Source organism: Salvelinus fontinalis, chromosome 41 (genome assembly GCF_029448725.1).
Source record: "Salvelinus fontinalis isolate EN_2023a chromosome 41, ASM2944872v1, whole genome shotgun sequence".
Lineage (NCBI taxonomy): Eukaryota > Metazoa > Chordata > Actinopteri > Salmoniformes > Salmonidae > Salvelinus > Salvelinus fontinalis.
Window position 1 is genome coordinate 10,599,662 of NC_074705.1, and position 16,389 is coordinate 10,616,050.

General features: G+C 41.2%; 1 protein-coding gene across 1 annotated transcript; it reads left to right on the forward strand.

The window, feature by feature from the left end:
* Positions 1-5,671: 5,671 nt before the first annotated feature.
* Positions 5,672-15,377, forward strand: LOC129840387 (dipeptidyl peptidase 4-like). Its single transcript, XM_055908221.1, has 25 exons — positions 5,672-5,800; positions 5,942-6,029; positions 6,820-6,912; positions 7,256-7,347; positions 7,496-7,570; positions 7,824-7,876; positions 8,871-8,943; positions 9,353-9,473; positions 9,716-9,870; positions 10,307-10,404; positions 10,708-10,849; positions 11,068-11,106; positions 11,236-11,334; positions 11,437-11,561; positions 11,704-11,828; positions 12,022-12,072; positions 12,162-12,260; positions 12,372-12,441; positions 12,740-12,934; positions 13,480-13,534; positions 13,696-13,795; positions 13,917-13,975; positions 14,099-14,171; positions 14,420-14,493; positions 14,640-15,377. Exons 1-25 carry the CDS (start codon positions 5,798-5,800, stop codon positions 14,730-14,732), a joined length of 2,250 nt encoding a protein of 749 aa, XP_055764196.1. The 5' UTR covers positions 5,672-5,797; the 3' UTR covers positions 14,733-15,377.
* Positions 15,378-16,389: the final 1,012 nt, after the last annotated feature.

The window sequence follows — 16,389 nt, forward strand, 5'->3', positions numbered from 1 at the left end:
TCAGGAGCATGCTTTGAAGCCTCTTGGGCGCGTTGAGGAGAGGTTTACTGAATATGGCAATGAGTGGTTTGTGGTCAGTTTCAGCGGTGACCAGCTCTCGACCATATAAGTAGTGATGGAATCGCTGGCAGGAGAAGACGATCCTGAGGCACTCTTTCTCAATTTGTGCATAGTTTTGTTCAGTGGGGGTGAGCGCTCTCGAGACAAACGCAACGGGCTGGCCTTCCTGCATAAGCCAGCATCCAAGTCCCCTTTGGCTAGAGTCGCTCTGGATTGTGACAGGCTTCGTGACATCGTAGTAGCGCAACACTGGCATGGATGAAGCCAGAGATTTCATCTCCTGCACTGCGGCCTCGTGCTTGGGTAGCCAGTGCCATGGTGTGTCTTTGTCCAGCAACCGGCGCAGAGGCTCACAGACTGCTGTAGGTGTGGCATGAACTTTGCAAGATAGTTTGCAAAGCCGATGAGACGCTGTACTCCTTTTGCATCAGACGGGTTTGGCATGTCGAGGATCGCTTGGACCTTGTCTGGGTCCAGCTTCAGGCCTTTTGCCGAGAGAATGTGGCCATGGAAGTGGACGTCTTTCACCTTGAACTGCAGCTTCTTCAGGCCAAGATGAAGCTTAACTGATCGGCAGCGCTCCATCAGTGCCAGGAGCTTCACATCGTGGTCGCGTTCTGCTTCTTCGTCTGTTTCACCACAGCCTACGATCAGGATATCATCGGCGATGGGTTCAGTGCCCTTGAGCCCAGCCAGTAACTCGTGCTGCTTGCGTTGGTATACCTCAGGCGCCACTGAGACACCAAACGGGAGCTTGAGCCAGCGTTTCCGACCCCAGGGGGTCCAGAAGGTAGTCATGAAGCTGCTTTCTTCGTCCAGCTTGCATTGAAGGAATGCATCTCGGGCATCCACCAAGGTGAAAATCCTGGCCTTGGGAAGCTTACAGAGGACATCCTCTAGTGTCGGCATGATGTAGTGGGATCGTTTCAGTGCTTGGTTCAGATGCTTTGGGTCGATGCAGACCCTCAGCTTCTCTCTTTTCTTCACTATGACCATATTGCTGATCCAGTCAGTTGGTTCAGTCACAGATGTCATGTGGCCATCGGCCTCATACTTGTCCAGCTGGGCCTTCACAGCCACTTTGATTGCAATGGGCACATTGCGAGGAGCACACTGGACTGGAGTGATGCTCTCATCCACTTCAAAGTGTACCTCCCCAGGCACTGATTCAACGGGCATGTTGAATACATCGTCATATCTGCTGAGTAGTTGTTCTTTGGACAGGGGTCCATGCTGGACATGATCCACAATGTGCAGGTCATTTGGTACAGTGAACTGCATCAGTCCCAGGCGTTCGCATGTAGAGCCTGAGAGGAGAGGATTTTGACTGGTTTTCACAATCTCAAACTCCAGCTTGTGTTCGCGTTCCCGAATAACACATTCGGTCTCAAAGGTGCCCATAGAGCTCATTAGTTCTCCTGAGTACAGCTTTAGTCTAGTATCGCTGGGCAATAGATGTGTGTCAGGTGCCAGATTGATTTTGTCTTTGTAGCTCATTACGTTGCATGTAGCACCCGAATCCAGTTGACATTGTTGTTGCTTGTTGTGTAATCGTAGTGTCACAAACCATTTCTTCCCTCTTGAGTGTACAGCCCCAATGGATTCATGCATGTAAATGTCACTTTCACTGTTCAGCTCTGAACATTGAGTAACATCATCAACACAGTGAATCTTGCCCTCACTCACCCTTCTTTTGCTTTTGAGACACACTTTTGCAAAGTGATTATTAGTTCCACAAGCTCTGCATTGGTTTCCGTAGGCAGGGCAGTGCTCTTTGCCACGTGTGTGTGTATTCCCACAGTATTTACATGCTACGGGGCTCTCTGTGTTCACCGTTCGTGGTGATTGGTTTTGTCTGAATGTCTGCCTAGCAACAGCGTCAGAGCGTGGGGTTTCCGTTTCCATTGCTCTCATTCTCATGTCAGTGACTTCATTAACAAACGTGTGTTTTCCAAGCCACTTCTGATACCATGTTTCAGTATGATAGGTTGGATAAAGGAATAAAGACAGACACCAATGTCAAGTTCAATAGCCTTGTTAAGCATTGTACAAATCCCTGCGCGTGGAGTCTGGGGAACAGTCCAGCTAGTCGATTACCTATCAACTAGACTCCGTAACAGCTAGCTGTGAGGATCAGAAGTAGTGGCTCAGGGATTACGGCAGGAATCCGCCGTTGTTGTGGAGAGACAGTCCGATGCTGGTAGATTGGCGAGTAATATCCAGGCTAAGAACAGGGCTGGTGTCTGTGCAGAAGGTAAAAGCCGCTAGCAGTGACTAAAAATGACTAAATAGCTTGTAGCTGATTAGCTGGTTAGCTACTGGAGGTTTTTGAATGTGTTCCAAAGTTAAAAATAATAGCGATTCCATATCACATTGGGTGAGGCAGGTTACCGGAAGGTATAACCGAATTAAAAATCGAAAAGAGATAGATTTTTTTTTTAAATATATACAAAAAATACGAAAAATACAAAAGTACACGAGAGGACGAAACAAAACACGCCTACACTGCTACGCCATCTTGGATCGAGGTTGCGATTGATTAGACAGTAGACATTTATTAGACAGTAGACATTGATTAGACAGTAGACATTGATTAGACAGTAGACACCACCAGTAGATATTGATTAGACAGTAGACACTACCATTAGACATTGATAAGACAGTAAACACCACCAGTAGACATTGATTAGACACCACCAGTAGACATTGATTAGACAGTAGACACCGCCAGTAGACATTGATTAGACACCACCAGTAGGCATTGATTAGACAGTAGACACCGCCAGTAGACATTGATTAGACAGTAAACACCGCCAGTAGACATTGAGTAGACAGTAGACACCGCCAGTAGACATTGAGTAGACAGTAGACACCGCCAGTAGACATTGAGTAGACAGTAGACATCACCAGTAGACATTGATTAGACAGTAGACATCACCAGTAGACATTGATTAGACAGTAGACACCACCAGTAGACATTGATTAGACAGTAGATGCCACCAGTAGACATTGATTAGACAGTAGACATCACCAGTAGACATTGATTAGACAGTAGACACCACCAGTAGACATTTATTAGACAGTAGACATCACCAGTAGACATTGATTAGACACCACCAGTAGACATTGATTAGACAGTAGACACCGCCAGTAGACATTGAGTAGACAGTAGACACCGCCAGTAGACATTGAGTAGACAGTAGACACCGCCAGTAGACATTGATTAGACAGTAGACACCGCCAGTAGACATTGAGTAGACAGTAGACATCACCAGTAGACATTGAGTAGACAGTAGACACCGCCAGTAGACATTGATTAGACAGTAGACACCGCCAGTAGACATTGAGTAGACAGTAGACATCACCAGTAGACATTGATTAGACAGTAGACACCACCAGTAGACATTGATTAGACAGTAGACACCACCAGTAGACATTGATTAGACAGTAGACACCACCAGTAGACATTGATTAGACAGTAGACACCACCAGTAGACATTGATTAGACAGTAGACACCACCAGTAGACATTTTGCAACTGTATGTCGGTAGTTACTACACTTTTTCATTCTTTCAATCCTAGCCTACTGATAAACTATCACAGTCAGTGAAGGCTGCTGAGGGTAGGATGGCTCATAATAATGGCTGAAATGGCACAAATGGAATGGCATCAAACACATGGAAACCGTATGTTGTATGTATTTGATACCATTCCACTTATACTGCTCCGGCCATTACCATGAGCCTGCCCTCCCCAATTAAGGTGCCACCAACCTCCTGTGATCACAGTGTACCTTCAAATGCCACAGTTTCCCTTCTATTCAAGGGACAATAGGAAGCTATAGGAAACAGGGACTATGTGTTGTAAAAACCAAGCACAGAACATTCAGAGAGAGGAAAAATCACCAGTATCAACCATGGCTTTATGGTATGATGTTGCGCCATAGTGCTCACTGTACTCCACTATTAACCCCTCCTCCCCATCTCTCATTCCAGGAACTCCAATAAAACCTCAAACGTGTTCAAAGTGACACCTGGAAACAATTTCATTAGCCTTAACCATGAATCTGAGAGTAGATACTGTAAATGGAAAGATCCACGGTGTAATGCTCCTCAAACTATACTGCATCAGGCAAAAAGAGAGTGATCTATTTGTTTGCATAGGAAGTCCGGTCTGAGAGAACGAGAGCAGCAAAGGCTGCTAGTGCTCAGGTCAATAAAATAAAAAAACTGATATTTGTTAAGCTTTTAACGGGCTTTTAGTCTTTATCTTCCGATGCTCATCACTTATGGACTCATCAGTGACCCTTCCACTAGTTATGGAACTTTCACAACCCATGTTACTGTATCCTCACTCATCAAGACAGCTATATAAGTATGCCTCTCTCTCTCTCTCTCTCTCTCAATAAAGAGCTTTTGCAGTGTGAAAAATAAAATAAATAATTTTTTTATTGCTTGTTTGTCTGTCTGTTGACGTATTCCCTATCTATTTTTGTAGCCTTGTATACAAAGTCCATGAGATGGAGTAAGTCCTACGCAGAGAAACTGGTTGAATCCGCCAATAACCAGAAGCATAGGTTCACAAGCTGGGACCTCTGACATCATGATCATAATTGTGAGTCATGTAAAAATCAGATGTGATGACAATGTCATAAAACCCTTGAGAATAAAATAGAGGTAAAGATAAAGGCATTACATCACCACCGAAATTGGAATTAAGCTTTGAGAATCATTCCGCCACCTTTGGTTGAGTTACAGTTTACTGTGACAATGCACTTCATCTAAAGAAAAATCCTAATAGGAAAGCAACCAATAAAAAAAGTCATATACATTCATTTGGTTCTCACATATACTGTATTTGAATGTAGACCAGTATTTGTTTTCACACGTCTGTTGAGATCCCACGCTGCTTAAAGAGAGGAACCTGACCTGAACCCCAAGTAGGAAGTTCATTAATGAAGTCTGTAAATATAATTTATAGCCATGAGTAGTGTATATTAGTGATAATATTTGACCCAATGTGCAGGGTGATGCTAGCGCATTAGATGTCGATCAACTGTGACTTCAGTGTCATCTAATGCAGCTGTGAATTAGGCTACATTGTTTTTATACCATTAGCAGTGAGACATTAAACGTCAGCTTATTGGTGATATTCACTCAAGAGTCATATGTGACTACCTTGCCCTCACAAGGACGTATGCCTTACAAAATGCCCAAACAATTCCCTTCAAAAAGGGAGATAAAACATTTATGCCTAATTCAGATTGAATGGAATTATAAAATAATTAAATACTGTAAATTCAGTCCCTGGATTTCCAAGTAAAACAATTGGATGCCGTTGTAGAACAAGAATAGCCTTCAACACGCAAATAATTTGCGTGTTGAAGGCTATTCTTGTTCTACAACGGTTCAACAACAAAGTGGATGGTTTCATTGTGTATGAAAGTTGTGTATGGATGCAATCAGACAATAGATTAGTCAGTAAGTAAGCATAAACTTCTACACAAAAACAGCGCTGGGGAAAATAATAGACACGTTCAAACTTCACGAGCTTTACCTTGGACTTCGGAATTTTATTGCCCCAGCTTTATAACCGACGTTGAGATAATATTTAACAGAAATTATCTTGTGCAGAACTTTATTTTGCACCATTTACACTTCAACAGTTTAGTGGGTAACGTGTTTACTGTCAATGTGATTTTGAATTTAAACGGATTCACCACCTTCAAATCGGCAGGATGGTAAACTTAAAAACTCAATGACAATAATTTGTTTATAATACAACATAACATTTCGTTGATGAATAAGTGTCGCAAATCTAGATACCTCAAACAACGATTTATTTCATAACTTTTTTCCATCATTCTATTCACCTTTGACAGAATTCCATAGGTAAGGTGGTGTTGGGACTTTTGGGGCTTGCTGTCGTCATCATCTTGATAGCAGTGCCCACAGCAATATATCTGAACGGTGAGTGGTACCACTTTCAGTTGCTTTCAGTGACCCATTAAATTGTAGCCTACCATAACTGTAAAAAAAAACTCTGTTCAGAATAAGTATTTTATTACTACAATAGAACATTGCATACACTGGATAATAATATTGTATTATTGTAACAGAACACTGCATACATTAAACACTTTTACATAATCCATGTGCCATACAAACATGTAGACCTAGTGCTTTAATGCTTCAGAAATGCAGGACCTTGTTGCAATATCACATCTTCTGTGCAAGTACCACATTTGTGTAGCCTACTAGCACATTTACCTCAGTTATCGCAGCTCTACAAACCCAATCAAATGTATATTGATCTTACATTGTTATCTGTTACAATCTTATAGTCCTCCTCCCATGATCCGTATCTATTTTTTATCAAGACCCTGTTTAATCATGTGTAAATGCATTGTAGTCTTATGAGTCATTATAGTAGCCTATGACTTGCTGTCGTTTTCACTGATACATTCCTCCTAGTGTAACAGTATAACTTTAGTCCGTCCCCTCGCGCGAACCAGGGACCCTCTGCACACATCAACAACAGTCACCCACGAAGCATCGTTACCCATCGCTCCACAAAAGCCGCGGCCCTTGCAGAGCAAGGGGAACCACTACTTCAAGGTCTCAAAGCCAGTGACGTCACCGATTGAAAGGCTATTAGCGCGCACCACCGCTAACTAGCTAGCCATTTCACATCGGTTACACTAGTATAGAGTACAGTACAAGAAATACGTGAATGCTAACTTTGAGCCCCATGTTTCAGAGGAAAAAGTGAACGCTCAGAGGACGTTCACTCTCAGTGATGTCTTCAATAGTTCCATCAGGGCCAGATCCTACAACATGCGCTGGATCTCAGGTAAAACACCCTAGAAGCCTAATCAATGTAAATGAGTGGATGGCTGTTATGTTTAATCCAGTCAGTAATGGTGTGCCTGGAATGTATTACACAACACTCTCTCCCTGGTAGGATGCACATTTAGATATAAGCCAACAACACAATGTTCCATTACAAAATGATAAGAAACAATAAAAAACAATACTAGGCCTATGTACTGCATCTATTTAAATGGCACACTTTGGCTTTTTGTTAAATCATCAGTGCTAGGCAGAGAGCTGAGTAGCAACAGTGCTGATATTTCAACTTAAACGTCAGTTAGTTCGTTATTATTAAACTCCTCTCTTCTTTCCCCTCCCTATAGACCATGAGTATCTGCATCAAAAAGACGGTTCAGTCTTCCTTCACAACCTAATTACAGGAAACAACTCAGAATTCCTGAGCAGCATCACATTTGTAAGATACCCCTCGTGGGTGTGTGTGTGTCTGTCTGTCTGTCTGTCTGTCTGTCTGTCTGTCTGTCTATGCATGTTTGGAAGTAAGTATGGTGAAGGAAGGAGTATTTGTGTCATGTATAACACAGCTCCTTTTTGTTGAAAACCAGGATCAAGTGGCTGCCTCTGATTATGTAGTGTCTGCTGATAAAAGATATGTTGCTTTCAAGAGCAATTGGACTAAGGTAATGTATTGTGCTATTTAATGATATGTTGCTGTTGTGCTATCCTGCTGTGAAGTAGCTATGTGTGGTATGTCATTGTGGTTGTTGTTGCAGAATCAGACTTATGTGCCCAAAGTAATTGCCCTGCAGGGATAAATAAAGTGTAAAAATAAATACATCTAATTGAAATAATGTATTAATTAATGTATATAAGTAATTGATCTGTGCTACTAATCAAATTCCTAATTATAATTTGCCTCATTTATTTCAACAGATATGGAGACACTCCTTCACAGCTTCATATTCTCTCTATGATTTGGCAGGCTCGTAAGTCTCTTTCAACTGTTCTTATCTGCAAATGTGTACTATACACACATCTTCAATATCCCTTTGACTTTCAGAATTACATATGCAGTGAAGATAACATAGGGAGTTTCATTTTATTAATGGGACTAGTGCAGGAAATGGTCACCAATACTCAACAAATAGAGGAACTGAAGAGGGCCATAAAATGTATTGTTTACTGCAAATGATTTATAGCGACGCATTTACAGTGCATTCGGAAAGTATTCAGACCCCTTCCCTTTTTCCACATTTTGTTACGTTACAGCCTTATTTTAAAATGGATTAAATAAAAAATATTCCTCATCAATCTACACACAATAACCCATAATGACAAAACAATAACCGGTTTAGAAATCTTTATTACAAATAAAAAACAGAAATACCTTATTTACATAAGTATTCAGAGTCTTTGCTGAGACTCGAAATTGAGCTCAGGTGCAAACTATCTAATACATTTTAGAATAAGGCTGTAACTGTCACAGTTTTCTTCCTGGGATGAAGGAGAGGACCAAAATGCAGCACGGCTAGTGTTCAACATGTTTAATAGAATGAATAAACGGTAACACTAATACAAATAACAAAATAACAAATGTGAAAACCGAGACAGCCCTATCTGGTGCAGACAAAACACAGAGACAGGAAACAATCACCCACAAAATCCCAACACAAAACAAGCCACCTATATATGGTTCTCAATCAGGGACAACGATTGACAGCTGCCTCTGATTGATAACCATATTAGGCTGGACACAGAAACAGACAAACTAGACACACAACATAGAATTTCCACCCAGCTCACGTCCTGACCAACACTAAACAAGCAAAACACATAAGAACTCTGGTCAGGACGTTACAGTAACGTAACAAAATGTAGAAAAAGTCCAGGGGTCTGAATATTTTCCGAATTAACTGTATATGGTGTTTTGTCAAACTCAAAGACATTAATACTGTTAGTTTTTATTTATTCTCATTTTAGGAGATTCCTCAGTACACCAGACATCCCTCACCAAGTCCATTTGTTTGCATGGGCGCCAACAGGGAACAAAATGGTAGGTTAAAAGGACACTTGAGAGAAACCATTGGACTTGTTTATATACTATGCTTTTCTGGTGGCTGACCCATTACACTCTTATGGGTCAGCCACCATATGCTGTCAATTCAACACGTCCTCCAAACACTCATCATCAATAGGACTGACCCAACAATTCAACATGCACTTTTGTTAGTCTTCAGTTCAATGCTGGAATGCTCAAAGATCGCATTTTCATCACGCTCCAAATAAATAACTTATTGACAACATGTAATAGGTTACTGTTACTCTAAACATAATATTGCAGGTTACTTGGAAAACCAAAAGACATTCCACACTAGTGTGCATATTACAGTGTTATACCATGTTTAAAGAGGAACTCGAGTCATTAAGACTTATCTCCATATCTTTGTTCCTCTCACATGCAGGCCTTTGTGTGGGAAAATGATGTCTATGTGAAGACCAGTCCTACTGCTAAGGCCATACAGGTGACCTCCAATGGAAAACACAACAAAATCTTAAATGGCATCCCAGATTGGGTGTATGAGGGTAAGCATTACATACAAGAAGGCAGCTGTGAATCTTACGTACCTCTTACTATAACTAGTAGATATTAGTCAGCACTGTGATGTGAATTTTGTAAATGGGATTTATATAGTCCCTAGTGAACAAGTTTCTCTTTTGACAACACAGAAGTCTGTGAACAGTTTAAGCCACACAGGCAAACACAACACACAAAATAGATGTGCCATTCTGATGTAGGCCTAACGGTGTTTTTGATTGTTTGTTAGAGGAAATGTTCTCTTCTTACGAGGCATTGTGGTGGTCACCTGGAGGGAAGTATCTGGCCTATGCTGAGTTTAATGACACTCTGGTGCAAAACATAGAGTATTCCTGGTATGGGAAGGAACAGTATCCTGACACTGTCATTTTCCCCTATCCTAAGGTAAGATAACACTTTATATATGTTTGATGTGTATCTAAAAAGTGTGCTGGAGTAGGTCATTATTGGCATGAGGTTCTGAGGCAGTTGATAAGGGAACTGGACTCTGGACCATAAGGCCTCTGGGTTAAAAACATGTTGTTTTATCACAACTCAGGGTACATTCAGGTCTAAGCTGTCCCAATAAAATTATATTGGTCCGTGATTTCCCAATTCGGAAACCTCTCTTGACGACTGTGTATTTGATTAGAGTCATATACTCTGTATTGTCACATATTAATGCATTGATACTGTATCTATAGTCATTATAAAACAAGACATGAAAAAATACTTTTTAAAGATGTGGTTGCTTGTAAGAAAGAAACGTATAAGAACCAAAGTTTGTTTTAATTTAATCGTAATTGTTTTGCATAAATGTATTTTTTTCTCCATCTTCTAGCCTGGCACTCCCAATCCAGTGGTGAAGCTGTTTGTGTATGATACTGCAAACATATCAAACATCACAGAAGTTGTTGTACCAGCTTCAGTTGGTGCAGGGTAATGAAACTCTTTAGTACACAATACATTATACAATGCTGTCATTTTGAAGAGTAGGAGAGAAACGCATTGCATTGGAATTTTAAAATCTATTTTAGGCGTAAGCTGTGAGACATTTACATTTACATTTAAGTCATTTAGCAGACGCTCTTATCCAGAGCGACTTACAAATTGGAAAGTTCATACATATTCAGCCTGGACCCCCGTGGGAAATGAACCCACAACCCTGGCGTTGCAAGCGCCATGCTCTACCAACTGAGCCACACGGGACAAATGGTGTTGTTTCTGTTTGTTTTTTCACAGTGATCACTATTTGGCCACAGTCACCTGGGTAACGGATGAACGCATCGCCGTCCAGTGGCAGAAGAGGAAACAGAACGAGCTCCGCTTTCAGATCTACGACTTGAGCATAGACGGAAACACCTGGATCGAGAATGTGTTAGAGGTACGTCATAAACCCCCCCCCCCACCACCCCACGCTTTCCCGCCGCCCTCCCCTCCCCTCCTCTCTCCCCCTGTCCTCTCATCACCCTTACCTCAGAGAACTTGTCGGGGTCCTAATATGTTACACAGAGCGGATCAGACTGTACGAATGACAAACAATACATATCCTATTAATTACAATAAACCATCAAATTATATACTTTTTTGTTGTGTTTTTAGAAACTTGACATGACAAGCAAGACAGGTTGGATTGGACGGGTATGTACTTTATACGAACACAACAATAGGAACATGTTTACACTATCCCTGGGCCATAAAAACATCATTTACAAAGTAACAAGCATTGATTATTCCTGTAAATGAATGCATTATCTTTGTTGCTTCTAGTTTTCACCTTCTAATCCTACATTATCGGCGGACAAAGACAGTTTTTACATTGTGATGAGTGACAATAACGGCTATAAACATATTCATCACGTAACAGGTGTAAGTACTAAGTAGTACACTTCTCTTCATGCACATTCTCAGTAACCCAGACATGGTTATGATACACACTTGATTTGTAATATTTGTATGTGGTCTTTGCAGGGCACAGCAACAGCTGTCACCTCAGGGACTTGGGAGGTCATTGACATTTTAAAAGTGACTAATAACGCCATATACTATTCAAGCAACCAATATGGTGACAAGCCAGGAGGGAGAAACATTTACAAGTAAGAATATCACTCTTTCGTTTTCATGCCTTCGTTCTGTCATGTTCATTCAGTAATTTCCAACATGCATAACCTATGACTTCCTATCACTCTGTATTTGTAGCCAATAGAATCATGTCAGTTGTTTGTGTGTGTGTGTCAGGATTACTCTCGGAGCAACTCCCATCACCCCCCAGTGCCTGACCTGTACCCTGAATGAGGACAGGTGTCAATACAACTCAGCTTACTTCAGCCATGATGCCTCTTTCTTCCGCATGGACTGCTCAGGTCCGTCAGCCACACAACATACAAGCACACACACACCACTATCCCAACAGTGTTTGTGCAGTCAAGTCATCACAATACTGTAGCTGTGACATCCCTAAACAAAATCCCAGCCGGTATATTTACTTTAAAATGATATTTTAAAATGATATTTGTTTGGACACACACTATATTAAATATGTGTTTGTCTCCACAGGTCCTGGACTACCTCTGTACACTCTCAGGGACAACAGGGATGCTAGTTCAGGTAGGCCAGTTACATTTACTAGTGTGTGATGGAAATAAATGATATAAGCCAAGCAACGTCACAGTGCATCTTCTCATCGCCCTGTTTAGAGATACAGGTTCTTGAGGACAACACGGCTTTAGAAGGCCTTCTGTCTGAGATCCACATGCCCACCATGCGACGCGGCTTTATCAAGCAAGGGGAATTCAGTAAGGCTTTCGACTATTAAAGACTTCAATTTAATCTTTCAACTGATATTAAAACCATGGGACATCCCTCGCTTGATATCCATTGATGGATGTTTCTGTTTTTCCCGACAGATCTTTGGTACCAGATGACCTTGCCTCCTGGATTTGATAAATCCAAGAAATACCCCTTACTTATTGATGTGTACGAATGTTAATTAATTAACCTCTGTGAATACATGATCTGCTTTATCTGATGATGAATTCCTGTAGTAATAAGGTGGGCCTGGAGTTAATCCTGACAATATGACTTGAGCAGGAAATACTCTTGGCCCTAGTTAAATTCAGAGGTCTGCAGTGTTTTCTGGTGAGCTCAAGTGGTCAGGGAAAACTCTTGGCCCTAGTTAAATTCAGAAGCCTGCAGTGTTTTCTGGTGAGCTCAAGTGGTCAGGGAAAACTCTGGGCGCTAACAATAACATTGATCTTCCTCTTTTATGTTCCAGGTATGCAGGGCCTTGCAGTCAGAAAGCAGACTACCGCTACAGGTTAGGCTGGGCAGCATACCTGGCGAGCACGGAGAAGGTCATCGTTGCCAGCTTCGATGGAAGGGGAAGTGGTTACCAAGGCGACAAGCTAATGCACTCCATCTACCGACGTCTGGGAACCTATGAAGTGGAAGATCAGATAACAGCCGCAAAGTAAGGTTGAACTGTGGTTGAACAGACTCAAACAGCTTACTTTGTATTATACTGTGCCACACTGCAAAAGTGACATTTTGATAACATGATTTAACACAATATATTTCTACATGGATATTTAGAGATTCCAAGGCTTTTATGGTTTGAGTTTTATGAGCAAAATAGCCTGGTGGACAGATCTTTATGTGTTTTATCCAACTCCTCTTCATCTCCACTTTCATGCTAAATGTTTCCTGTCTGGCAGGACAACGGACGTGACAGAGGTGTTGGTTAAAGCACATACAGATCTGACCACCAGGCTAATGATGTGACTGATCAGACGTCACATGTGGTCAGCTGGAATGCAACATTACTTACCTCTCCCTTATTTCACGTCAGAGGGACGGTGATGACTCACTGACGAAGGACAGTAGAGATTAGAGTTAGACCACGGACCATCAGTGTGCATGATCCATTAGAACCCCTTTTAATTGACCATCACGTTTAAATGAATTAGTGTTTGTACTGGTGGTTCCCAATCACAGCAGGTCACTTTTGTCTTTCAGAGAATTCACCAATATGGGCTTTGTCGACAAAGGCAGAATAGCAATTTGGGGTTGGGTAAGTTAAAGCATAAGGTTTGAACATATGATCAGTTGGAACCATCAACTGCAACGTAATGAAATGCAGCATGTGTGCAATCATCTTGTGTGTGTGCCTTGAGTAATCTAATCTTATCTGAATTCAAGGCCAAAATGATCAGCTGTCATTGTGTTTTATAGTCCTATGGAGGTTATGTCACGTCAATGGTTCTGGGAGCTGGGAGTGGAGTTTTCAAATGTGGAATGGCAGTTGCCCCAGTTTCCAAGTGGGAGTATTATGGTATGCCATTCTGTTATTGATATGTTATTAATATATTTACAATAATATACATGTTAGCAAAATATCTAATTGTAAATCATTGCAAATGATCCATAAAATGTCCCTACGTTCAATATTTCAGATACAATCTACACAGAACGTTACATGAATCAACCTTCAGAAAATCTTGAATTCTACAAAGTAAGTTTACCGAAGCCAACATTTTAAATGGCTATTTATACACATGATTTTATACTATGGCCTGTATTATCCAAACTGGTATTACTCTCCACGGAAACAACTGAATGTAAATGTGTTTTACAGAACTCCACAGTGACAGCCAGAGCTAAGAACTTCAAATCAGTGCAATACCTTCTGGTCCATGGGACAGCAGATGGTGAAGCCTCCTCTAGTATTTCTGGAATGTTCTTTAAAAACACACCACGTGTGTAATTAACAACCATGCAATGTTTAGAGTCTAGACTATTCATTTGACTTTGTAAACCCATTCGTTTAGGAAGCTAAAAGTGTTAACTAATCAGTGTACATACTTTTTCTGAGGCTTTACCATATCATATGAGAATAGGAAAACACTGAGCATCGGATACTGTTAAATTGTTATTCATATCTCTCTATTTGTTTCAGACAACGTCCATTTTCAGCAAGCTGCTCAGATCTCTGAAGCTCTGGTTGAGGAACAAGTGGACTTTGAGGCTATGGTAAATATTTAGATTTTAGATAGATGAGTGATCTACACAATCAGTGGCTGTACAGCTTTATACCTCCATGAACCTGCTCCATGAAAGCACTTCTCCAATAAACACATGATCTGTGCTTCTTCCTTCTTCCTATCACTTTACTACAGTGGTACACGGACAAGGACCATGGTCTTGATGGTTCAGCCAATCAGCATGTCTATACCCACATGAGTCACTTCCTCCAGAGGTGCTTCGCCTGATGCCATTCGAACGAATGATGCCCAACCTGCCCTGATGCTTGCCGAACGATAACCAAACTGCCCCAAATTCCTTTGTAATTCATTTGGACAGCAGGTAGCCTAGCCGTTAAGACCGTTTGGCCAGTTACCAAAAGGTTGCTGGTTTGAATCCCCGAGCCGGCTAGGTGAAAAATATGCCAAAGTGCCCTTGAGCAAGGCACTTAACCCTAATTGCTCGTGTAAGTAGCTCTGCATAAGAACGTCTACTAAATGATGTAAATCTAATTGTACCCAAATTGTACCCAAACATACACTCCAAAAGACTCTCTCTATACAGTGACATCAGCAGGATTGATCTATCATTGTTTGTTCTGAGCCTCACTGCGAGTTATGAGGTTACATTTCAAATGAAGGATGTGATTATATTGAAATACCAAAGAGCTTTGTGAGAACTGATCAGCCAGTGACTAAGCATGTCTGACTTGTATCCATTAAAGGGCCTTGATTGCACTGTTTTATTTATGAGGTATCAACATTAATGTCCATACATTATATTGCTTTGTATTTAACATTGTACAAACATACTGTATGTTTTTATAAAGGGAATATTGGAAGACCTTTGTACCTACAGTGTGTATACTGTTTCAATAAAATTGTTTAAATCTAGATTGTGGATTCTTACTGTAGGGGATTGACAGTACATACAGTACAGTACACCTACTCATTCAAAGGTTTATTTAAATGTTTTACTATTTTCAAAATTGTAGAATAATAGTGAAGACATCAAAACTATGAAATAACACCTTTGGAATCAGGTATTAACCAAAACAGTGTAAAACAAATCATTTTAGATTTTAGATTATTCAAAGTAGCCACCCTTTGCCTTGATGACAGCTTTGCACACTTGGCATTCTCTCAACCAGCTTCATGAGGAATGCTTTTCCAACAGTTTTAAAGGAGTTCCCACATATGCTGAGCACTTGCTGGCTGCTTTTCCTTCACTCTGCGGTCCAACTCATCCTAAACCATTTCAATTGGGTTGAGGTTGGGTGATTGTGGAGGCCAGGTCATCTGATGCATCACTCCATCACTCTCCTTCTTGATCAAATAACCCTTACACAGCCTGGAGATGTGTTTGGGGTCATTGTCCTGTTGAAAAACAAATGATAGCCCCACTAAGCGCAAACCAGATGGAATGGCGTCTCGCTGTAGAATGTCATGGTAGCCATGCTGGTTAAGTGTGCCTTGAATTCTAAATAAATCACAGACAGTGTCACCAGCAAAGCACCCCCACACCATCACACCTCCTCCATGATTCACAGTTGGAACCACACATGCAGAGATCATCCGTTCACCTACTCTGCGTCTCACAAAGACACGGTGGTTGGAACCAACAATCTAAAATTTGGACTCATCAGACCAAAGGACACATTTCCACCGGTCTAATGTCCATTGCTCGTGTCTCTTGGCCCAAGAAAGTCTCTTCTTCTTATTGGTGTCCTTTAGTAGTGGTTTCTTTGCAGCAATTCGACAATGAAGGCCTGATTCACACAGTCTCCTCTGAACAGTTGATGTTGAAATGTGTCTGTTATTTGAATTCTGTGAAGCATTAATTTCTGTGGCTGGTAACTCTAATGAACTTATCCCCTGCAGCAGAGGTAACTCTGTGTCTTCCTTT

Coding starts and splice junctions, on each gene's coding strand:
- LOC129840387 (XM_055908221.1), top strand. Junction 11,829..12,021: donor CTTCCGCATGGACTGCTCAG/GTCCGTCAGCCA, acceptor TTGTCTCCACAG/GTCCTGGACTACCTCTGTAC. Junction 12,073..12,161: donor CAACAGGGATGCTAGTTCAG/GTAGGCCAGTTA, acceptor CGCCCTGTTTAG/AGATACAGGTTCTTGAGGAC.